A 27,110-nucleotide genomic window follows, 5' to 3' on the forward strand; every position below is an offset into this window, starting at 1 on the left:
GCTACATTGATTTATTATAATTCAACATACAATTTTGATTTATTTTATATAAAGTCCTTATTTTCAGAAAAAAAATCCATATTCTTCGAAAGGAATTTAAATTCCTTTTACGTTATACGTATATATTGGAATGCAAAAGTCTAGTATCATATTACCATTAGAGTACTACTAATTTGTGAAAAGATTTGGAATGAACAAGCGGAAGCAAATGAGAACATCACCGTAGTGTAAAGGTATGGTACAGTAGTGCAGAGGTAAGGTACGGTAGTGCAGAGGTAAGGTACGGTAGTGCAGAGGTAAGGTACGGTAGTGCAGAGGTAAGGTCGCTGCTCTCTAACCTAGAGACCACGATTTCAATTTCAGGGACTCACTAAACAAAATTAAAAATGGATTTCACAGTTTTTAAATAAAAAGCCGTTTATTGTAAACCGATTGGAGGCCACATCCACCATCATGGAACTTGATGTTACTTATATAGAAATGGAACGTCAATAAAATGTTAAGGTCTATAGATTAGTTCCTTCTGCAACTGTCATGCGGACAAATGTACTTCATGAAATGTTCACACACCGAGAAAGATGGGGTTAACTAATGCTCATCTATAATAAAACATTTACTCCAGCATGTAAATCAATCAGCATATTTATATAGAGAATTTTGAATCAAGTTCTAGCCATTCTACTCATAATATCGTTCTTTTTCAAGTGTCTTGTAAAAAAAACTTTTGATTATAAATATATCTAATAAATCAATATCAATATCTCTTGAATCAATATTTGATTATTCTAACAAGATCAATAGAAAATTATACTCATATGTGTGTCGATAAAAAAAGCATTCAGTGTTTGTTTAGCGTACAACTATTTTATTGAATATCACGGTGATATCTAGTTAACATTGACCATCTCCTGGTGTAGACTCCCACATTCGGCCGAGAACGCTTCAAGGATATCTGTGGAAGAGTATTGTAGAGCGCACATGTTGGCAAGTTTGTACAGATGTGAGAATGTATACTGGTTCTGAAAAAACGATAGTATAATTAAAGTAAATACTTTTAACTGTATTTTACGCTAAATAATGTCCATTATGAAACACACAGGTTTCACTGGCAATATGATTAACGTACGAGTATTGTTTCTTTGTAGTTTACAAGAACTCGTATTTGGACACTTCCGAGCATTGCAAATATAAAAAAGTATAATAAGTAAAATATTTTTAAATGTGTATGGCTTTTGTTGAGTTTTCACCAGGCCAGGTGTTAGAGAGGGCTTCTTGTACCTCATCCTTGATTACGAATCCTAATAATGTTTCATATTAAGGCACTAACTTCACCAGGTGAAATAAGTCATTCTTTACGTTAAACTTTTGTTCACATGGCTTCTGCCATGGATAATGTTTGTTTACATGGTTTCGTGTCGAAAAATATTTTTTGTCTGCTTCCTTTACCATTACAGTCTGAACTCTGTATTATAGGATCGGTTGTTTTAGATGACGAATTCTATCAACTAAACCAGTTTTTCTGCTGAATAAAGTAGGTTGCCCCCAGTTGTTGTTGTGTGTTAACCTCGTTTCAATAGTAATTTCCCCAGTATTTAGGTTTTATTTTCATGGCCATTCCTATAACTGTTCTAACCCTCTGAAACTGAGAATGCACGTAGGAGCAGTGCTGGAAGGAAAAGAGCATTACTTTGAAGATACTGAGAACTGTATTTTGTAAGATTACTAGGCGCTATACATATCATGATATACATATTACGTACCCTATTATTTTCCATTATAAAAATAGTTTTGTTTCTCCTAGCCAGTTTATGACATAATAATTATTACAGGAAATAAAATATTAGCACATTGCTAATATTATAAAGATTAACGTTCTATATAACAAATGATTTTACAATTTCCTTATGATTAATATCAGCTCGATGATGCTGATATGAAGTTATATAAAAACATTTATAAGTTATATTTTAAAGTCCATTTCATTTCATATAATAATGTAAAATATTTATATTGTTTTGTTGGATTTAAATCCTAATTAAATTGGAAATGTAAAATGTCCATAAAACTCTCTTTATCCAAACATTTTTAATCGTGTCTATTTTATTACTTACCTTGGGAATGTTGATACACTTCTCGCTGAAGGCCTTAACGAGAGTTTTGTAGCACGGCATCATCTCCAGACTGATGTCTTGGCGGGTAGTCTCTATATTCTGGATTTCTTCTATATCCAAATTTGTTACGTGAGATAAGATTCTTGAGAGTAATTGGTCAATTTCTTTTCTTCCCTGAAAGAATTCTCCATTTAGAATTTAAAACACGAACATTCACTTCAAGAAGGCATTAAAAAGTCATTCAAATTTCAATTGCAAATTTCGTACCTTGACGAGGTCTTCTTTTTCCTTCTGCAATTTCTCCTTCTCTTCAGCTGTCTCTGCAAGCGCAATCTTCTTGGTTAATACATGAAGGGGCACATCTCTACTCGGCACAGCGTCCTAAAATATCGTGCAAGTATAAATAATTGCATTTTATGTAGTCGTTTTCATAGAAGGGGAAATTGTATTTTTTATGACGATTCGAGTTTTGAAAGTTTCATGTAAAGCCTTACCAAACAGTTAATTCTTATGAGAGGATTATTTTCAGTGCCTTCAGACTTACAGATCTTTTCAGTGCCGGCACAGTTATTATACCACAAAGCTGCAACTAATACTTTACATTAGTACGTTTTGGAATTTAAAGAAAACGTGATTATAAAATTTGGGACTCATTCTCTCAAGTGCAGCCTAATCTTTGGACCATTTATGTAAGAGAATCATGAGCAGTTTGACCCAAATTGACGAGTAACTGGTAGCATATATTTAAGGTTTTGGATGTACTGTTCATTACATTTTGAAATGCTGTTAGCATTAGCAGAATAGGAGTAGTAAAATACTGAAAGTATTAGTGAACAAATTTGTTGAAGTTTTATGTATTTTTCAAACTCCCCAAACTCCTCTTTTTCGAAACAATGAGTTTGTTTGTATTAGCTGAACAACTAAGGGATTTTTAGTACTATTGTCTCTGGCAAAAAAAAATACAATTACGTAAGCTTATAATAGCTGTTGTAAAGTAATTCTATTATTTTTAAACCATGACTGGATATTGGAGATATTTTTATTCAACAATTGTATTTTATTAGTTTTTGCTGGTAAAAATAATTGCTAGTAGTATAGACTTTCGTCCTAACTGTAATACAATGGTGGATATAGATACTTTATGCAAGGGGCAGACACTATATTTCTGTAATTTTTGGGGATACTAAATGTTTCCAAAGATTAATTTATAAAATAGTTAATTATTTTTACCTTAAAAGGTGTCGTACAGCATTTGAAATAAAAGAAATTTAAAAGTTGTTGTATTATTATTTGGATCCTATAAGGACAGCCTTCACCTCAAAGTCAAAGTCAAAATTCTTTATTTACAATTTCGTTAATAAATGTGATGGTGTCAAAAGTGCATAGTAGGTATTTTTCTTGGTCTTGCTTTACATTGCTTATGAGTTTTGAATACTATAGACTTATCAACAGCTGTGGTAGTAAACCATTCATAGTTTTTTCACTTCCTGTTACTTGTATTTTTTAATACAATTCATTAAAGCGGTTTGATCCCAACAACTTTATTTCCAAAAGAATACCAGTATACAAAAACATTGGGTGCTTTTAAAATGTATCACAATACAAAATAAGCGATTGAAATCCACAATATTCAGTATAATTGTTACACTAGTTGTGTACATAAAAATAAACATATAACCTTAAAATTCCTTATCGTTGTTAAAAGGATAAAGTAATATTGCGATTAATGTCCATTATTACAATATGACAATTATGACAATAATTAGGAATACAGTATAAGATAAGATAAATAAGTGAAATATTGTATTTACCTCATGAGGAACATACACACTTAACAGCTTATTTTATAAACTCACAAGTGTAGTACAAAAATAATCTTTTTTAATAGTCTTTTAACCTAATATTTTACATTATCAAGTAATCTCCCTTTTGTTTGTTAAGATAATGAAAATGTAACCAATATCATCAAAATACCATACATACCGTAAATGACTCAAGTTGGGACGGTGACTTGCTGTAAAAGGTGACCTGTTGTTTGTTAAGATAATGAAAATGTAAACAATATTATCAAAATATCATACGTACAGTAAATGACTCAAGTTGAGACGGTGACTCGCTGTAAAAGGTGACATTTTGTTTGTTAAGATAATGAAAATGTGACCAATATCATCAAAATACCATACATACCGTAAATGACTCAAGTTGGGACGGTGACTCGCTGCAAAGGTGACCTTTTGTTTGTTAAGATAATGAAAATGTAACCAATATTATCAAAATACCATACGTACCGTAAATGACTCCAGTTGGGACGGTGATTCGCTGTAAAAGGTGACCTTTTGTTTGCTCTTGCCGAGAAAGTCCTGTACGTGATCCTTGTCAATAGTTTTCTCTCCGTACATACTGGGATGGCTCTCCTTAACTCTCTTTACTACATTCTTGTACTGCTTCAGGAGAGTTTCACTCGAAAACCTTTTGTGCTTTTCCGCCTGTAAACAAAGCATTTGCGTATGCCCTCCATAAATAAAACATATCATTTTAGAAATCCATATGCGATAAATGTCTGGAGTCATCTAAATCCATTGTTTCTACCTGAGCCAAAAACAGGGTTCGTTTGATTTGTTGTCATGATATATTTTATCTGAATATGGTTACACCTGAAATACAAAAAAAACTGGCTGAAATATACTTTTACAGAAGGTTTGTTGATTGGAAGTTTTAAGGCAAAAGTATACCTTAAAAACTCCGAAAATTGAATGCTGTATATCCGTTTACGATAAACCAAAAGTTATGGAAACATTAAGTGAATAAAAACATGTAATGACAATTTTCAATACCAGTGTTTAAATTTAAAGTTAAAATTACATAGTAATTTTTACTTTGATATCTGCATTACACTGCTGAACAAGCACTGCGTACTTTGTATGGATGTCCTCTAAAATGTTATTATATGATGTATGATAACATTTGTATTGAGGATTGATTCCAGAAAAAATTGTAATATGAAGTTTTGGTACTTTTAAGCTTTTTGTGTGCTTTCACAATACAAATGTTAACAAATTGAAAAAAAGTGGTTAATGTAATTAAAAATTTGTTTGTTCTGTCACAAAACAATGTTTACGTAGAATAGTTGAGTGCATTTAACAGGCTTTTTTAACTCATATTTAGGGACGACTATGGGGGTTTTCCATACTTTTGAGATCAAAAGGGTGTAACGCGGATGGGTTTTCAAAATAATAATATAACTATATACATCAGAGTTAACCTAAGAATGTCCATGTAAAATTCCAGTACAATTGGTTGAATAGTTGACGTGAGTAAGCAAAACGAACATACACACTTTCGCATTTATGATAGTATTAGGATTTAAAGGTACATAGGTACTTGAATAGTTGCAAAGTTACATAATTTTCATAACAAATAAGATAAAGATTCACCAAACAAATCTTTGGCATCACATAAAACAATTAAGAGTAATTTTAAAACTTATAAAGAATATATGTATTAGTTTCATTTATTAGTAACAGTTGCGACCAATGGTTCAAGAACCACCTTGAGAATTTCGCACCACTTAATCCTAATCTAATCAAGTGAAATAGAACAATCGTAAAAAAAAACTAGATTCAGACAAATATATAAAAGTTTTCTAACTAAAAACATCGTATTTACATAAATCGGTTGTAAAATTACATGGTGTATTTTTTGAAATTACTTTCCACATTGTTTCGTACAAACATGAATTCCTATAAAAGCTATAAGAATTTTAATAAAACTGTACCACAAAGTTATCATAGGTACCGACATATCACTAACTGCTACAGAATACGATTTCCTTCTTTGCGTTTATGGCAGTATGGACATAAGATAGCTTTTGAAACAGTTGTCGTGAAGGGTTGAACTTTTGCAACAAACTCTATCTACCTTTGCACAAGTATTGAACATGGTAAAGATCACTTTGGAGTCTGATGTATGACGTCACAGAGATGAGGAGGTGACAATGACACCTACATCGACATTAAAAACAGAATATATCAATCATACAAAAGTTATTAATAAGTTACCCTAACAACAAAAAGTAATAACGTATCTGGATTTAAATGTAATCTAGAATTTCGTTTGAATAGCAAATTGAAGGGCAACGGGCGTGCCAATGAATTTTTACTGTTTATTTTTGTTTGTTACTGTTCTCACTAGGACATCATGTATGGTAGTTCGGAAATACCTTTCTACTCCGTCTATATGATGGAGTAGAATCTGTATATGAAGTGCAGAATTTTTTTATCTTTAAAACAAATTTTAGAAAGCCTAGTTTTTTTTAACATTCAGCTGTGTAATGCCCAGACTCTAAAAGAATTGTCTAGAAATCCGGATGACTATTTCTCCTTGCTAGTTCTTGAGTTAATTAAAAAGGTAGACTCACCGGAAGGGTGAACTGACCGTATATATTTTTAGGGTTAAAAAACCCGGAAATATAGGATTTATTTTTAGAAAAACATATCACTTGGTGTAGCAGATGTTCTAAATTAAAACCAACATCCGGGATATTGGCAGACCACCGGCGGTGACCAAATCCGGCGCAGTTGGTTACCGGTGTCACTGGTAAGGCAGAACATTTGTCAAGACCAGTAGATGCTTACAAGTGTAGGACCTAGGAAGGAAGGCTCTAGCTCTAGCTCTAGGAGAGTAGAATGTCTTTGCTAAAACAGTGTTAAGTGGTTCAGTCTTTATTTTGAGTTAGTCGCGCTTAGGTCGGATTTAGGCTTCATCACTACACTGCTCGTGTTGGGTAAGTCACACAATTCCTCCTCAAATTGTATCTTCAAATCGTAAACTTAAATTTCAGTACGGTAACTACAACTCAAAACCCAACAGGGATTACTTCTGGCTGGTTTATAGCTTCCAGTTGAACCTACCACTGGGCACAGAAAAAAACCGATGTGTTACTTCAATCTAGCAACCTTATGGATGTCCAGGAGTGGCACATCACTAATCGCATATGCCAAGATTTTGGGGTTCGGGGCAATTCGATAGGTCTAGTATACTGTGGGAGATGACTGTTGGAGTTGATGGGGTTTGTTACCTGACCTCAGAGGTTCTTGCTACCCTCAACAAGAGTGTGCCACCCCTGCCTGCTTTGACTGAAGAGGCTGGTTCAGAGCTGGCCTCACCTTCTTCCGAGGGGACATGACTTTGAGATTAATGCCCTAATTCTTCCTCATGGATCTTGATAGGAGGCAGCCCCTACTCCCTAACCTTACCCATCCTGAATATTCTATCACTCCGGAAGCAGCGCAAAGGTTCTTACATGACTAAGTGCAATTAATAAGCTTCTTGTCCAAAGAGAGAAAAAAACTCAAACTCAAGATACAGAATTGTAATCAGCATTATAAATTTTGCAATGCCTTCTTTTGTCCAGTAAATAATTAGTATTCAGTATATGTTCGTATTTCCTCACATAATTTTTATATATTGGCGTAGTAAAATTCTTGGTGCAGTAAGGTGTAACCAATAATTCCTCTCAGAATTGGAATACATAATACACATATATATATATATATATATATATATATATATATATATATATATATATAAAATTTCAATAAACATTGAATCACAAAAAGTACTTGCTCCGCCGGGAGTCGAGCCCGGATCTCTCACTTGCCGGGTGAATGTGCTACCATTACACCACACAGAGCGCTTACTTTTTCCGATTCAATTATTTTGTATTTGGCCGTATCTGTCGCATATGCGTTTAAATAAGCAAACTAACATATGATCGGAAGACCAAATACCTGTCAAACGATTTTTATTTACATTAAATTGTATAAATGGCAATAGCCTTATTTAATTTCAATAAACATTGAATCACAAAAAGTACTTGCTCCGCCGGGAGTCGAACCCGGATCTCTCACTTGCCGGTGAATGTGCTACCATTACACCACAGAGCGCTTACTTTTTCCGATTCAATTATTTTGTATTTGGCCGTATCTGTCACATATGCGTTTAAATAAGCAAACTAACATATGATCGGAAGACCAAATACCTGTCAAACGACTTTTATTTACATTAACTTTATATATATATATATATATATATATATATATATATATATATATTTTGTTTTGCTTCTATTATTGCTTGAGAATTACACTTCGTAATATGCCATTAATTATTAGGGATAAGTTTTAATTATAATTAAACTATACTTTAACTATCATTATCATAAGTTGGTTCTTAAGTAAACAGTCATGATTATATTTATCCGAAATGTACTTCTCTTAATATAAAATTTGCTTTCTGTAATTTGATGGATTTGGTTTAAAATACGAAAAAATACACATATAAGTCGTTGAATGAAAAGAAATCATTACGTACATTAGATAAAATATCAAAACAATTCAATTGTACTTTTATATTTTTTCACTCAGGTCACACTTATTTCATGCCTAGAGCAGAGGGTAGTAACGTAACTGGATAAGAAGGATACATGGTGGAGTTCTCGTATGGATTCAAATAATGTTTTTATAAGGAAATAGGTGATTGCTATTCACTTGCAGGTATTCCTTTCCGGAGACTAGAGAAATGATCTATGTAATCAAATTTGTTTTTTCTTATCTTCTGTGTTATTGAAAATTTTAGTAAGAGGAATAATAGCAGCCGCAATATGTACCTTCATCCGGTAATATAATGTTATAAATAACTCTTTTACCTTTAATGTGTAATGAAAATAAAGTCTCTCCGTGAATGTTAGACGGATACCGAGCACCTGAGGGTGGGATGGAGTCATCGGTACTGTATTAGATGGGGGACCACAAACTGGCTGGGAGACCGCGAAATAAATATTAGCACTTTTCAAAAGAACACATAGTTCAATATAATGGAATTATGATTATTATAATTGAAAACAGACAGTTATAGCCACAGAAGTAACCGCAGAACAGACGATAACAAAACGATAAGCGTTTGCCATGATAGGAGTCGTGGCGTAGTAAGGATCTTGATACAACCTAACCGTACATAATAATTATAATAGAGCATAGTGGGTAACAATGTTCCATCTGAAACTGCTCAAAATATACATTTCTGTTAATAAGTAAATAATACATGTATGTGAGGCCGTAAATTGTTTAAATATATCTCTATATGATGTGTTTCATTTCGATACACGCGTAGACAAATATATTTATCTCAGGATATAAACTTTTGATATAAGGATAATAAGGAGTGCTGTATCCCTTTTCTCGCTAGAGCGTACGTTCCACACGGAACATGTCTGAGTTAGGATGAGCGCCAACTTCCCACACCGAGCCGATGTCTAACGTGCGTCTACCCATGTTTTACATCAGTTTGTATTTGGAACCGTATGTGCTACACACATAGTACACTACGTTTCGAAGACTGAAATCCATCCACTTCTTCAAGTGTCAACAACGTTAAAGTTAAGCATGTACAAAATATCTAGGAAATATGTGGTGAATAACTCACCGAAATAATGGATATCAATTAAAAATATTGTCCAAAAAGACCAGAGAACACGTCTTTCTTATGGAAAATGAATAATTTTAAATGGTAACAGAATTTTTGACTTTTAACTTCGTTATATCTTGCTGATATTGAACACGATATTTCAGTATTGCAATTTATAAGTTTCATCATGTATCAAATAAATTAAGCACAATATGTTGAAAACGAAAAGACAGACGGGCATAAATTAATTTTTCCACTTCCAACAAGTAATAGGCTTCGCTAGCGCTCAGCCAATAGTATTTTTTGCATTTGCATTTGCTTGTATTTAATTTTTTTGATACCTGATGAAGATGATAAATTGCAATGCTGAAATGTCGTATTCTATATTTATAAAATATTACGATGTTAAATGTCGACAATTCTGTTATCTTTTGAAATAATTAAATTTTCAAAACAAAGACATTTATGTTACTTACAGCATCAGTATCTTCCATCCAAGAGACACTATATTCGTCTCCCAGGTAGGCCTGAACCTCGTCTGACCAATAGCAGGCATATGAGCTCTCTGTTGGGTTGGCAGCAGTGGTAGCAAATACTGAGAAAACCCATTAACTTATTAGCTTATTTGTAAATGCAGAACAATTTAGATATATTATGCATACTGATTCTAAATGTTTGAAACTGAAAACATTTATATAATTTCAAGTTGAAATATCTCTACGAGTGCAGTGATACCATTTTGAATATAATACGTAATAATAGTGCAAATAAACAACAGTAACTTATATCTGAGATATTTGAGATCGATAACTTTTATAAATACATTTGACATTCACATGACTTACTTTCAATATTTTTCGGCAGTATTTTGTCAAACATTGATCCAGATTCACATGCTTCCATGTAGAACACCAACTGCAAAAATATAAACACATCTAACATTTAAATACATTTCAAATAAACTAACAACTTGACATGTATCAATCGATGAGTGTGTTTTGCACAAATATTTCTACAGCTGATGCAAGAGTTTGTAGATGTAATAAACAATAAGTTAAATAAAAAGTAACAATATTCTCAATAAATTATTGTTGGAATTCTTTTAGGGAGAAAAGATTATTATAGCTGAAACTTATCTAATTTGTATTCGTCTGAAACTTGGAGTATTTCTTATTTTTTTCATATTTCAACTGAACACTTATAAGTACATTTTTACATCAAATTGTAAGTGATTGTACCTTCTCCTTATTAAATAAGTTGAGTAACTCGTGTGAACGATAATTAAACTTACAGAGACCATTTTTCACCATTATATTTCATATATTCATTAAAAAGTGTTACATTTACACCAAAGCGTATTGTTAATATAACGTGAACTTGTGGTATATTAAGTCTTATCTTGAATTTAGGGATCGTATTTTTTTACAATCCCCTAATTTATTTACGGATATTTTTTCAAATCATACGCTATCCATTATCCGTCATTACGAAACTATAAGTATAAAAGGACTCAAAATCTGTAAAAATTGTCAAGATTTTCAAAAAAGGTACACGTGTAATGAACTTCATTGGAGCAGTGGTAAGCTCACCTTTTTGTACATCTTTTTTTTATGCATGGTCTTGAGAGCACGGATTAAGTCATCGGCATGCATGACGTCATTGGGGAAACCTATCAGGCCAGGAGCCCCGTGATCTACGAAGTTGACGAACACGTGATCATTTGGACCGCTGGAACAGTTTTCAGGATACTTCATAAAGTTATCAAAACAATATAGATATAAAAAATAAATACCTAAAACAATAAGTGTTTCTAAGAATACAAATTTCTGCTATGTTTTAATAGGCATTGGATATGGAACTAGTTAAAACTTTTTAGTAGAAAACTTTGTCAGGAAACAACTAGATTTTTAGAGTAGTGATTAATATATATATCCATAATAACTGTACACTCATTACAGTCCTTCCCCTTATATCTTTATTCCCTTGCTACAACGTCAAGGGCACACTATAACAATTAAATCCACAAACTAGACTACAGAACTTTAGGGATGTTTTATACACGCTGTACAACTTTACAAAATATTGCTCCCCTTTTACTAATAAAAAATCATTATTATAAAAACCTAAAAATGGCAGCAAATACGAATGAAGTTGGTATTACCTCTTTAAAACTTTCCCAGAACCAACCCCTCTCACTGCTTCATGATTTCCTGTCAGCACATGGACGAAGTTCTCTGGAGTCACCTGCCAATTAGTTTATATAATTAATATCATGTGCATAAACTGTTTAATATAAATCTATAATTGTTCAATTCGTTACTAAAAATGTAACTAACAAACTTAAGGTATTAGTATTATTTTTATATGTGAGCAAAATTCTGATATATGAATCTTAACTAATTCACGTCTGGTTAACTAAATATATATTACGTTTTTACGTTTTAAGTTTACGTTATAAGTCGTAACATATATACTTTTTAAACGATAAAGTTTCATCAACTAACAGACATTGACTGATTCATCACACGTAATACAGTGACAGATTTTCCAATCATTGTGGAGTCATTGATTCATTCAATTATACTAGACCTAATATAATTGAATGAATGATCTGAATAACACGATATTAAAGTTTACGGATATAATGTTTGTTATATTTATATAAATCATAATTATATTGCAGTTTTAACTGGTATGAATTATTCAATTTTAAAACCGCCTAGTGCTGTGTAAATTATTTATCTTTAAAAGCAAATGAATATATTTTAAATTATGTTTCGTTTTAAATTTTATTATTTAATGAAACACAGTATCTTACATCGTCACCAACGTAGTCTTTGTTCACTGCTTTCGGTCCATAAACGTTAGGTCCACCGGGCTTGTTGAAGATTTTCCCCTTCTTTGGATTACTGCAAGATAGGTGTTCATATTAATTTTTAACCAAAACAGATTGATTTATAATATACCACAACCTGGGTATGGTATCCTGTACCCAGTGGAACTAATTTCATATGGAAGTATGAAACTACTTACTGTATTGCTACTTACTACTTCTACTTACCTTGGGTTGTTAGCAATATCGTCGTACATCATCACTATAATGTTAGAATCTGGTACACCATTGCGGTGGAGGATCTGATAAGCGTGGCAAACGTCCGCCTGAAATAATATTATTGAACATTTAGTTCTTGTAAAAATATTGACAGTTATTATCGTGCATTATCATTACAATGTTAGAGTCCAGTACACCATTGCGGTGGAGGATCTGATAAGCGTGGTAAACGTCCGCCTGAAATAATATTATTGAACATTTAGTTCTTGTAAAAATATTGACAGTTATTATCGTGCATTATCATTACAATGTTAGAGTCCAGTACACCATTGCGGTGGAGGATCTGATAAGCGTGGTAAACGTCCGCCTGAAATAATATTATTGAACATTTAGTTCTTGTAAAAATATTGACAGTTATTATCGTGCATTATCATTACAATGTTAGAGTCCAGTACACCATTGCGGTGGAGGATCTGATAAGCGTGGTAAACGTCCGCCTGAAATAATATTATTGAACATTTAGTTCTTGTTAAAATATTGACAGTTATTATCGTGCATTATCATTACAATGTTAGAGTCCAGTACACCATTGCGGTGGAGGATCTGATAAGCGTGGTAAACGTCCGCCTGAAATAATATTATTGAACATTTAGTTCTTGTAAAAATATTGACAGTTATTATCGTGCATTATCATTACAATGTTAGAGTCCAGTACACCATTGCGGTGGAGGATCTGATAAGCGTGGTAAACGTCCGCCTGAAATAATATTATTGAACATTTAGTTCTTGTTAAAATATTGACAGTTATTATCGTGCATTATCATTACAATGTTAGAGTCCAGTACACCATTGCGGTGGAGGATCTGATAAGCGTGGTAAACGTCCGCCTGAAATAATATTATTGAACATTTAGTTCTTGTAAAAATATTGACAGTTATTATCGTGCATTATCATTACAATGTTAGAGTCCAGTACACCATTGCGGTGGAGGATCTGATAAGCGTGGTAAACGTCCGCCTGAAAGTAATATTATTGAACATTTAGTTCTTGTTAAAATATTGACAGTTATTATCGTGCATTATCATTACAATGTTAGAGTCCAGTACACCATTGCGGTGGAGGATCTGATAAGCGTGGTAAACGTCCGCCTGAAATAATATTATTGAACATTTAGTTCTTGTTAAAATATTGACAGTTATTATCGTGCATTATCATTACAATGTTAGAGTCCAGTACACCATTGCGGTGGAGGATCTGATAAGCGTGGTAAACGTCCGCCTGAAATAATATTATTGAACATTTAGTTCTTGTTGAAAATATTGACAGTTATTATCGTGCATTATCATTACAATGTTAGAGTCCAGTACACCATTGCGGTGGAGGATCTGATAAGCGTGGTAAACGTCCGCCTGAAATAATATTATTTAACATTTAGTTCTTGTTAAAAATATTGACAGTTATTATCGTGCATTATCATTACATATAATGCTAGAGTCCAGTACACCATTGCGGTGGAGGATCTGATAAGCGTGGTAAACGTCCGCCTGAAAAAATATTATTTAGCATTTAGTTCTTGTTGAAAATATTGACAGTTATTATCGTGCATTATCATTACAATGTTAGAGTCCAGTACACCATTGCGGTGGAGGATCTGATAAGCGTGGCAAACGTCCGCCTGAAAAAATATTATTTAACATTTAGTTCTTGTTGAAAATATTGACAGTTATTATCGTGCATTATCATTACAATGTTAGAGTCCAGTACACCATTGCGATGGAGGATCTGATAAGCGTGGCAAACGTCCGCCTGAAAAAATTTTATTTAGCATTTAGTTCTTGTTGAATATATTGGCAGTTATTATCGTGCATTATCACTACATATAATGCTAGAGTCCAGTACACCATTGCGATGGAGGATCTGATAAGCGTGGCAATCGTCCACCTGAAAAAAATCTTATTTAGCATTTAGTTCTTTTTAAAATATTGACAGTTATTTTAGGTATTCTTACGTCCGTCAAAATCTAAAACAAGCGAGAGATGTTGCCAAAAGTGACATATTTTGGAAGTAATTACATTATTAGACTACATATTAAAATATGATCCACTGAAATGCTTAGATTTTGTAGATACAATCTCACACACACATTTCATAAAATCGTTTTAAAAGTTTGTAGGTCTACATACACACGGCACAAAATCAGACTACGACATGAACCCTTTGAAGATGCGTTACATAAGAATTCATAATTCATTGCTCTAATTTAAGCCATAGGTAGAATTACTCATGAATACAAATCTTGCATTACATACTAACTTAACAATACTTAAGTTGAAATAACAACCTTTTTATAATGTTTATTATAACTTTATTACTACTGTACAAAAATAGTTACAAAGGATATCCGTCTTATGAAATTGAGTGTTTATTGCTACTTTATTACTTTATTTATTAGTAAAAATTTGTAAAATCGGTCATTCTTCTCCTGGAGATAATTTTCTAGTGCAAATGGATTTTTTTGTAGTTACAATTGTACAGCAACCAACCAGATTATTTATCCCCCCCCCCCAAAAAAAAGTAATATGAGTTATCTATAATCTGGAGTTGAATGTATTAGTTCAACTGTATTAGCCCTCTTTACTAAATGAGTGTGACATGGGCTATACAACACATGGGCTAGTAACATGCCTGTTGCGTGTTTATAGTAACTTTACTAGTCTTTTCAACAAAAATATTTACTCGGGCTACAATTTCCAAGTCATGTATATAGCACTGAATCAGTTACCTTAAGAAAATTGGTAAAATATGTTCAACACCATTGCAGTTCTCTGAACTTGAGTAATTATTTAAGCATCATAAATGGATTCCAAACTGTTTTATTACTAGGCTACAAAATGTTTTGAAGACAATCACTGAATGATTTGGAGGCATAAAACGTTAATCTCATGACAATAATTTCTGTTAAATTAAATATAAACGTTCGTTCCGGTAAATAAAAACTTAATAACTAAATACTAATCCTACAGCTATCAATTTTAATACAATTATATAAAATTAACACATAGGAAGCAAGAATATGTTATAAAATTACGAATTTATTTCTACCTAGATAGTAAAACGAAACATCTTATAGTTGAGAAAGTGAAATTAAGCCTATACTATGTAAATACCAAAATATACGCACGTGTTTAGTAAATTTGAAATTTGAAAAGTCGTGCATGGTGTAGTAAGCTCTCGTAGAGCTGTACGCATACCCACTCGTATCTCACGTACTTTGAAGAATGGAGCTCGTGATTAGATATAGTGTGTTCTCATAATGTACACAGAAAGTGGCCAAGAACCCGAGCTAACTCGCAGATTTTTATACAGCATTATACGAACAATGTGATTTTTATAAATTGTAAGTTTATCAATTTTAACTTGGTAAGCACCTCGCCCCCCTTCCACCAACAAATACCGTACACCACGTACTGGAGTCTCGATTGGACTAGTAAAAAGTAAAGGTTTTTGCGACAAGAAATGCGTCACAAAATCTTCTGTTAAAAATTTCTTACTGTAGATCTAATTTTACGACTCAGTTCATGAATATGTTTTCTCAGCAGTGATTACTAAATACTTATAATGGATAACTCTTTCTATATATTGCTATCACAAATAGCGGTCTGGGTACGATCCTGCGAGTGATGTATACGAGTAAGTGGGTTTTCATATGGAAAATGTATATATTTAGTTTCGGTGTAATTTATTCGCTTGTCATTTTTAAAGCACCATTGATGCATTACGGATATTTTGGTGTTTTTTTTCAAACGGTTTATAGTTCTTTTTACGCATCAAGTATTAGAATGTCATCTGTAAATACATTTATATTACCAGAAACGGTTTGGTTAAGTAACCTGTTAATACAACTAAAGACAGGCTTACTGATAAAACTCAACATCGATCGACGTTTTAATTTACGAGCAGAGGTGAAAAAAGAGACTTTCAATTTTTAACTGTTGAGATATAGTTGTTAAACAGTGTTTAAACCAGTTTAAGGCCATTCCGATGCCTCCTATTGAGTTTTACTTGCTTATTGTATCTCCTGTACTGTCGATTTCAGATATCACGCAACCGCTATCTAAGGTTATCAGGTTACGCTTATTTTGACATTTCTTCCGGTCAAGTTGTTTATAATTTTCCATTGTTGTTGAGGATCCCATTTACGACACTCAGTTTCCTGGAATAATACAACTTTTTTCGGTGTCAATTACATTTTTTATGTTTATATAGAACGGAGTGTAATTGTTTTCAGTAAGCTCTGAATAGAGTTTTAATAATTTTTATAATAACTTGATTGTTTCCATGTTAATTTTCTTACATTTTATAATTTTTGAATATTTGGTAATAAAGTGTTGACTACCTTTTACTACGCCAGTTATTATTTGGTTAAAACATAATAGCAAGAATTCAGAACCAAGTATTTGTAGCAAACATATTAATGTTTTGAAGCTTTTCCGTAATTAAGTTATATTCTAAGCTATTTTCATTGTATAGTTTATATTGATTGATTCGATTTTCCGGGCAGTTTTATTTTTATTGAAAACCCAAAACACAGTGGACTGTCACATCTATATGCAAATTGTTGTTTTAAAACATTTTATATTTCTACCTTTAATAAATATATGGTCGATATATGTCTGTAAATCGTCTGCAATTTCTGTAGGTGTTTTACCACGACTATCAATTTAACTAAGTTGATTCCGAGTACTTGTACAGTCTTCAAGGACGTTAATTATTGTTACAGAGTTTAAACAAGATATTTGGTCATTCATTTATAAAACAATTTTCCAAAAGACCGTTAAACTAAAATTATCTATTGGTTAAAAATATAATTTAAAGCCTTTAATGTCAAGGATTAGCATATTTGTAAGAACTTACCATATTTATATTTACTTTATACACCTGTATACAGTCACCCATATTGCATTCTATATGGCATAAGGTCACAGCCCTGTAATCGTCGTAGCAGGATTCTAAAATTATACGAGTATAACCTAGACTTTTATATAGATTTAGCTCTTCAGTCTCAATCGAAATTTCACTAAGTACAATAAAACGATTCTTGTATACAACTCATTTCTGACAATAGTATTTCTCAGACTTCCTATATTTACATAGATAAGATTGGCATCGATATTATTGAAAAAATAGGAGAAAAAATAACTAAAGGCTTTGTGTTACTTAGGTGAATTTTCAGCTCACATTTATATTATTATTGACAACTCTATACTAAAAGCCTACTTAAATAAAATTAAAATTGCTTTCTGATTTATTTTTAACATGATAAATAAAAAACATCACTTGTATTAAAGAAGTGATAGGCACACCTATTAGTTTATTTTTATTTCTAGATGTCTGTGTCCTGGCATATGTCGCATATGTCCCATTTATTCTTTCTGAAAAAGAAGTTTTGCATATGGTCGATGCAAACCTGAAACCACTTCACTGCATTTCGTCTTAAAGTGTTGCTATAAATTGCTTGTTTTCTGGGGAAAGGTGGTCGCTGGTGTAGAAATTTTAGTATGGAATACGGTATTTATTAATTTGCCTCTTATGGTCCTGATTCTATGGAATATTGCTGTCCACATATCTTTACCATTTTAGTGTGAACATTTTAAAGATTGAGGAAAATATAGAAGTTAGTCAACTCTTATTAAAGGACGGGCGTAATGTGCTACATTAAATCGGTTTTTACGCCAAGAGTCTTAACAACGTCTTTCTGTGTGTCTATTGCGTCTTCATTCGGTGTTTCCGGTACTCCGGATACTTGTAATTTATTTTATCGAATACATTTTAAAGTGCTCATATCTCTCTTTTAGGTCCCATAGGTCAGATTTTAGGTTATGATTTTTAATCCAAGATCCTCATTTTCTTTCCTCAGTGCACTAATCTCTTATTTCATATCATGCATTACACTAATTTCAGGAGAAACATTTTTTTGACATGGACTGCACTGATTTATGAAGGACATTAGTTTTTATCCTAACATTAGTGAGTTTTTCGGTGAGTTTTATCCTCTAATTATTATCTATGTTTGTACTAGTTAGCTTGCCTTGTACTAACTTTGAATATCCAGTGTTTGTTGTGTACTACCTTACTTAATATTGCTTCACAACACCAGCACACATAACCTCACTTTCGCATTTATAACACTGGCGGTTACAGACAGCAGATCAATGGCACAATCACTTCCTAATGCTACTGTACCCTTCTGAATAACAAATATCACAGATGGTTACGGGTAAAATACTTTAATAGAGAAGCGATAACAGTAAACACGGAGCGAGCGATTTGGCTTCAGCTGCTTACTGTCCGCCTGCTTGAACTCAAATTTGATCAAGTCTTACTGCAAAATAAGTGAAATATATGTGTTTTAAAGTTCGTGATCGCAAGCTCAAGAATTATTCAAGCAACGTGATAAAGTAGGGTACCTTAATATTATCATACCTTTTCGTACAACGATAAAGAATGAAATATATCCCTTTTAATTACTACAAATTTAAAGGCACTGACATACTTTGCCATCGTTGTATGTTACAAAGATTGCAACTGCGTTTCGGGGGTTGAATTACACCTCCTTCTTCAGGTGTAAAAAACCACAGGACATTAAAAAACAAAAGCTCTTTGATGAACTGCCACGCAAAGTTGTCATCCAAACCTTTCAAATCCACAGTTACCAGTAGCACACTTTAAGCAAAGCACTGACATAAAGTACTATTGTAACAACTGTTACGTTCGCCATTGTTACCTGATGCCTGTAGTTGCCGTAGGTGTTAGAGCCAGCCACAAGCACGGCCCAGACCTGGCCTTTGTCCTTGTCCACGTCCACAAGGCTGGACAAGGCTGCTGGTAGGGCCACAGAAACCAGTAGTATAGCTCGCCACATTCTAACAGATAATAAGAACCTTTTGGTTAGTTAATTGGTCTAACACTAACCACTCGATATTAAGCTACAATAAACATTTTACAAATTATATTACATGTTTCGTCATGCATTTGTTATATATCCACCTAAAAAGATACTCTATACAAATTATATTTCAGTGAATATATTTATACGCTTTTTCACTTTTTTAAGAAGTAGCTTTCCCCCTCTAAGCCTTCTCTGCCAATCCTCAGGCCTGTGCGAGGATCTTTTCAATCAGAATAAGGGTGAGAGTCGATACAGTACAAGGTCGATGGTACTAATAAAAATTGCGACTGTCACAGACATGATTTGATCTCAAAGTCCAACGCCTTAGACTGCTCGGCCATTGGCACTCCCAATTTATGATTTGATGTGTATAAAATCGTTTAAATCGCTTTCTGAATTTCTAATATACACATAGTAATGCTATGTGCAAGAAGAAAATAACACTTATAACTGAAGTGGCGTGAAAACGTAATAAAACACAGCAACTTACCTCTCTATTGTTCTGCTGATGTGATTCTTACAAAAACACGATTATTATATTGGCGTATCGAGATAACCGAGTTATCAAGTCAAGTGCCACTTTACGATACCGTTAACAATTGCTCAAGGTTTGGTTGGTAATCATGCGTCGAGATTGAAAATGGCCTCTTTATTGTGTATTATACCCTTGTGACAAATCACAAAGTACAATGAATAACATTTTCTTTACTGATTGTACTTTATTTTCTAAGCCACTACAATAGGTTAATTCAATTTCAATATCTATAATTTTGCCCAGTGTCAGTACTTTAAGTTGTTTTTAGATCCAGTAGTATAAACAATGGAAAAAACAAAATAAGCGTTGTTATGTAACAAATGTTCTGTTTGGCTGAGCGTTAATAGCGTTTATCACTCAGAAATCTAAAAATGTATCTTCTGTACATCTGCCTATGCTTTCAAAGTAAATCTCAATAATTTGCACTTTTACATTTAATATATTTTACAAATAGAATTGAGTTATAAACTTCGTTTTAGGCACGAAACTTTATGTTTCAACACAAAATATAATTCTGAATGTTTTTTCTCTGCATTTCAAATGATTTTTTGTAACTAGTTGAGAAATCTACCTGTTATGTTTGTTATATAACATATTTTGTTATACAAGTCTTTGGATAGTTAAGCCTCAACCAATCACGTTAGAGCTTCGCCCCTTTAATTTACCTCCAAAGACCAGTGTGCTTTGCCAGTTCCGGTTTGTTAGAAGATAGCAAGGCAAAATTATTAGCCACGATTAATGATCGTTTCAATATTAAGAGACGTTTAGCCAGCTTCATGAATCAGTTCTTACAAAACGTATTGGTGTTTTTAATGAGCCCCTTACCAAATGTGTGTCCAGAGAAATTCCACCAACGATGCTGAGCTAGTATCTGAGTCATGATGGAATAACTTAGTGAGCAGTTGTCTAACAAATACTGCAGGCTGGTTCAGAGCCAAGAAAGTAATTTTTACAAGTTCATCAGTTTTTGATCAATACCATTATAACCTGCATGACCAGGAATCCTACTAGTATTTACTATATCAATAGAATAAATTGATTCTACATCTTAGACTGAGTCGACTTGTGTGATAAATAACCTTTACTTTCCTTTACAACTAACCGCGTCTAACCAAAAATAAACTATGTTTTCTTCCCAGTCCTGACATTTTATACCCTGCCGTCGTCAGTTTTACCGTGGTTCTTTCACAAATGAGGCAGCTATTTCTTTCTTTTTTATCTTAAACAAAAAAAGTTTTATTTCTTTACATCCAGTTACATTGTTTTCTTATTATTCATGGTTTATAAAGGGAACTGTACATCTCAATACCTAATTGTTACTTGAACATTTCCTTGTAAAGTAGGGGTCAATCTATTTGTTGAATTGCTCAATAAGAAAGACATGTGAAACTATTAACTTATACGCATCTTTCCTAATTTAGATAAAAGACAATGATGAAAAGAAGGCGAAACATTGCTTTCCTCTATGCACATATTTTTTGTCATTAGTTAGTACGTATGTTATGTACGTCTAACTCTAAAACTCAATCATAATTTTTCCTAGTTACTTTCTGATGTGAGGGTTATAGAGACATGTTATACATGTATTAATTTTTGTTATGTCTTCCCTGTGCGTTAAAACAATTATAATTAATTAAAATAATCGAGTGTTTTAGGGTAACTTTATTTTTGAAATGCCAATGAAATCTTACCGTGAAGAAAAAAAATAAAATTAAAAAGATGTGTACGAAACATATCTGTAGAGATTTGATAAAATACTATTTTTAATGACTTCAATTAATTAAATTAAATTTTTAAGAGAACTGACGGTGGCATTCATTTTAACCAAAATCCTATCAATTCAATACACTAATGATGGATAGCTCAGCATCAATACAAATGTGGTAGATGAATACATTAACTCTGATTCATCTGCCAATCATGTAATGAAACTGATCCATCCCGTATCCGGATGCAGAGGTAAATTTAGTTGTGAGCTGAATAGTACATAGTTGTATACACATGATTGCAGTTCTGTATAGACTAGCCTGTTCTAATTAATATATTATCTATGAAAGACTAATTAGTGTGACGTGGTTTGGATTCTATAATTGTAATAGTTTAACACACTTAAAGTTTAATCAATAGTTTGGTACAATCTCAGCAGTGATTATAAAGTGAGAGCTGCCTTGTATAAAGAGATAATGCTTAAATATTGAACACTTAAAATTGCTTTATATGTTTCTCACAGTAGCAATGCAACTTTCACATCTAAGGCTGTTACTGACGAATACAAAAAATTAATTTATTTTGAAAATACAACGTTTAAAATATAACATTGTAAACAACTATTATTAGTGTTTAGTATTACTATAAAATAATGCTCGTATTTAATATATTCTGAGCCTTATCTAGGATGTAACGAAACGTCTACCTGGAAAAACGATACCAATTTATATTCGTTTTTATAAAATACGAGGTAGTATTTATCTTCGTACGGGTTAATAAAACTATACATTTAATTTTTATTGCTGTTTTATATTATCACCAATGTACATACAAATTTAAAAGTGAATTTTCAAGAGTTTAACTCCAGTCAGAATACTCTACCGTTAGTTAATTCAATTATATATAATGCAACATTTCACAACCTAGTTAGCCAGTACAACTTAATATTATTTTGTTTATCCAGTGTTCCGGAACTAAATTATCGGCGGAATAACTACCTAATTGGCACACGTATGAATATTTTATTGTAACCCTTAGTAGCAGCCCAACTACGTGACCGATTTCACCTCGCGCGCTATGTCCGTAAGTAAAATTTATATTTTCGTATTATTAAATTAGCCCTTTGATGCCAAACATATAAAAATGAATGTAACGTAAAGTAAAGTTGTAAATAGTAAAGTAACTTACCCTTGAAGATCTTTTATTTGCTTGATTGAAATGGATACAAGTTGTGGCGTCGTCCTTCTGACGAGCACGTTGTGATAAGTTTTTTGTCTCATTAAATGGCTAATACCGTCGCGAATTTGTTTTAGGCGAGCTCACGTATTATTTGAGTAGATCGCTACCACTTTCATAAATTCTACTCCTCTTCTAGTAATTACCGACTAGAAATAACCCTTCTTAGACTACAGCTTCAATGTCTCGTGCCAAGACGCCGACGCCCGGGTTGTGAGTCTACATATTGAGAAGGGAAGTAAAATCTTAAAGTTTTATAAAGTAAAATATCGTAGGCATAATTCCATAGAACATTAGATATTTTGGGCCCACCTATCAGGTATACATTTTTAGTTCTTGTACTCTAATTGGCAGCAACGTGCTAAGGCATACATTTAATTTACCAACTAAAAATGGTGCTTGTAAGTTTCATTAATTAAATTGAACTTATAAGTAAACATTCGAGTATTTATTACTACGATCTTAGAAGTCACAACCCCCATGTGTTATCGTCATTCGGTACAATACTTTGTCTTGTCACATTCTAAGTAAAGGGTTAAGGTGTTCTAAACTAACGTAATGAAATATATAGTAAACGTTTATTATTGTCCCCATAAAACAGTGACAATATCAACAATGTAATTTTTGAATTGCTATCCTTACTTTGGTAAGTTAACCGCTCGATAAACCTTTTCCTACATAGGTGTTTGCGTTTGTCTATCAATTATTCATAACGGTGAGAACGTTGTAAAAGACGACATTTTTAATAAAACATAGATAATATCAGTGAACCATATTTCACGATATCGCCCGGTGATACATCACGCACAAGAAAGGCCCTGGTGGAAGAGAGTTTGTTGACATTGACACATGGCGTCTGATAAGTGTTATCACCGAGTGATCTGCAGTACCGCTACCTGCAAAAAAGTGGGAATTTTCGCATCTATATTTATTTTTATTTATCTTACATGCACTTGATAGGTGTAAACATTTCCGACTAATAAATATTTACAATTTACGAATAAATATTTTGCAATATTGTTATATAATGCTAATGAAACTTCTACTTACGAATTTGAAGCTATACTAACTATGTACTATTCTAGAACCAAAAAGTCGTCATCATATTTCTACAATTAACTTATATTCTTCAACACCTGCTTAAACAACGCAACGTCCAATTTCAAAACTGTTATTAATTTCAATAAACATTGAATCATAAAAAGTACTTGCTCCGCCGGGACTCGATCCCGGATCTCTCACTTGCCTCTCACACACGTGAAAGAAACGGCCAAATACAAAATAATTGAATCGTAAAAAGTGAGGGCTCTGTGGTGTAATGGTAGCACATTCATCTGGCAAGTGAGAGATCCGGGTTCGAGTCCCGGCGGAGCAAAAACATTTATTAATATAATAGTATACTGTAACTGTTATAGTATATTGGTGTCGAGTATTTACATTTAAAATCAGCCTGTACTTTTAGCAAACTATTTCTCTATTACAGTTCATTAGTATCAGTTTTTATATAATTAGTGTGAAAATATGATTAATGCCATTGTACCAATAATACAAATCTTTACACGAGTTACAGCAGTGGAGCATATGAGTTCTTAGAACTATCTTAAACTGCCAAAATATTTTTATTCACAACAGTCCTTGTGTAATTTGAAGCTAATGCATTGCTTTGACATACAGGAAATCGTAGGAATTATAAATATACAGAGCTTGATAGCGCATGGTCTGTATACAACTGGAGAAGAATACAATAAATGGCTTGAAAAGTATAAAGAAATCTGTAAAAGAAACCCCTTTGGATCAGCTGGAAACATGGAGGTTATGTTATAAGTAATTAAAAATGTTTCATCGTTCCGAGCAGAAAAACGGTGTATTGTAGCTATTTAGGAAATGGTGGCAAAGCGATCTATCTACCTGATGTGATTTTTGTAAAAGAAGAATGTGTTGGGCTCGTCCGAAAGAGAATATACAGTCGATTGAAAGAATTGAAAGAAAAAGATAAATCATCAATTCTAATTGATGGAAAATTTGAGGTGAAACCGGCCTCATGGAACGTATTATTGATCAGCTTTGCGCATACTATGGAAATACAATCAGAGGTAATTCAAATGATATAACTGGAATGAGGAAAGCTATTTGGGCTATATGGAACCATAAGGCATTGATGAAAAGCCGCTTCACCAGTTTTGTCCAAATAGCCCGGATACGTTGTGTACACAGCAACAAGCAATTTGTACAAACACATTTATCAATGTAAGTGCAGAAATACAATTTCATTTGCAATAATGCATTATATAAAAAGTGTATTTGATGATTTGACCAAACCAAGGTTCCTAAGGAGATGTTGGAATGGAAATCGCAAAATGCGACTCAGAGCTATAATAGCTTTATATGAAACATTAGTCCTAAATTTGCTGGGAATAATTTGTTGAAATAGCTGCGTATGAAGCTGCATTCATATTTTATGAAGGAATAAAGCTAAACATAAGTTACTGGAGCACTTAAACATAGTTCCTGCGAAATATTTTAAATAGGAAATAGAAACATGTGATATTTTTAAAGTAGGATACTTGGAGAGAATGGCAAAATTGGGAACATTACAATTACTAAGTGCAAGGAGAAAATTAAGAACTAGAAGAAAATTATGAGGAGAAAAAAGATGTTAGATATGCTGCTGGGGAGTTTTAAATTATTTTAATGTAAAAAAGAACTGACTGGAATTGCCTGAAACGTGTGTTTTAGTGTACGGTTTCCATCATAACTCTAAGACTATTCGTGCAACACCTATCAAATCTTTAGGAGCTACTCAGAATACATATACCTGTAATTTTAAATGAAATCATAGTGGGGTGTTGAAATGTTCATATAATTAAAAATATTTAAAAAAAAAGTAAAACTTACTTTATTGAAAAAAATATTTTTTATAAACATAGTTCATATTGTACTAGATGAGTGCCCAGGAACAAGAATACAATTAGAAACTTCTCTTCTCAAAAAGGATTTCTAAAACTATTTAGAGCACGAGAAATATTGTAATACATTAAATGTTCTTTTAAGTAAAATATTATTTTAATTTCTTCCGAATATTTTTAAAAATAACTAGGACCTGTATTGAGCATAATATCGAAGTTTCATTGAATTAGGTCCTTGAGGTTACAGTATAATATTTTACTATGCGTTGCAAAATAATTGCGACTAACTTTATCGGCTCACTTAATGTTATTTTTCTTAACATCTAATAAATAAATAATCCGATACAAAAACATACTCGAATTTATAAGTTTTGCATACACTACTTACATAAATAGAAGTCGTGTCTTAAAATTGAATAGTTACATACAGTACAAAGGTAATGAAATATGCCGAGAAAAGCATAGGTGTTGAATGATATGGTAAACACAACACATAAGAAGACTGGCATAAAGGTTGCTTCGATTTTTTTAATAGTTTATAGGATCAAAAAATAAAAGTAGCTGCAGACGTAGTAAATTTTTAAAAATATAAATAATCGGAAGAAATTTTAAAATCAATACAGCAACAATACATAATTATATCATCATTCGAGCTGATACAATTAATTTATACCAATTAAAAAGAAATTATATAAGTAATTTTAATATATAATATTAAATTTGTATAAAGTATTTTGGCATTAACAAAATACTTTAATTCTGACTTACGTTTAGTTGAATGTTATAGGCCCTTTAATTGGTAATAGAATTGATTTAGACTGCTATCCCGCTCGTTGAAGAAGATTATACTGATCTATGTGAGTATATTTTATGTTTCAGGAATAAAATACATAAAATAAAAGCATTCTTCAGTTCTAAGAAAACTCCTGAGAGTTTATGGTCTGAAGCGAAAAGAAATCGTAACTTTTTCTTTGTATTTGTATTCTTTGTAATCGTAAGTGTCATGTATTTTGTAAAGGTGTATTTGACAGAGTCATAGTTTGGAGCGTCTGGTCATTTTATTTAAATGGAGTCGAGATCACCGTCTATTGACAGGACCGGTACTGTCCGGAACATATTATTAACAATAAGTCAAAATAAGAGTATCTAT

General features: G+C 32.5%; 2 protein-coding genes across 4 annotated transcripts in view; one reads left to right on the forward strand and one right to left on the reverse strand.

The window, feature by feature from the left end:
- LOC124366452 (legumain-like) overlaps positions 1–27,110 on the forward strand; it is a 107,428-nt gene that overhangs the window by 37,830 nt on the left and 42,488 nt on the right. The window contains exon 1 of one of the 3 annotated variants that reach the window (XM_046823017.1): positions 6,732–6,894. The exons of the other annotated variants lie outside the window; for them this stretch is intronic. The gene's annotated coding sequence lies outside the window, so the exon portion shown is untranslated. Of the gene's footprint in view, positions 1–6,731; positions 6,895–27,110 lie in introns of those variants that run through there. 3 annotated transcript variants of the gene reach the window in all.
- Positions 845–20,197, reverse strand: LOC124366450 (legumain-like). Its single transcript, XM_046823016.1, has 12 exons — positions 20,067–20,197; positions 19,412–19,550; positions 12,637–12,734; positions 12,394–12,484; positions 11,737–11,819; positions 11,165–11,303; positions 10,421–10,490; positions 10,052–10,170; positions 4,400–4,597; positions 2,379–2,492; positions 2,112–2,285; positions 845–1,019 (listed from the first exon to the last, which is right to left on the reverse strand). Exons 2-12 carry the CDS (start codon positions 19,547–19,549, stop codon positions 888–890), a joined length of 1,356 nt encoding a protein of 451 aa, XP_046678972.1. The 5' UTR covers position 19,550; positions 20,067–20,197; the 3' UTR covers positions 845–887.

The sequence above is a fragment of the Homalodisca vitripennis genome, chromosome 7 (assembly GCF_021130785.1).
Source record: "Homalodisca vitripennis isolate AUS2020 chromosome 7, UT_GWSS_2.1, whole genome shotgun sequence".
Lineage (NCBI taxonomy): Eukaryota > Metazoa > Arthropoda > Insecta > Hemiptera > Cicadellidae > Homalodisca > Homalodisca vitripennis.

Coding starts and splice junctions, on each gene's coding strand:
- LOC124366450 (XM_046823016.1), bottom strand. CDS start 19,549: ATGTGGCGAGCTATACTACTGGTTTCTGTGGCCCTACCAGCAGCCTTG. Junction 12,735..19,411: donor ACGGCAACTACAGGCATCAG/GTAACAATGGCG, acceptor ATATTATTTCAG/GCGGACGTTTGCCACGCTTA. Junction 4,598..10,051: donor GGATGGAAGATACTGATGCT/GTAAGTAACATA, acceptor CTTTGTTTACAG/GCGGAAAAGCACAAAAGGTT.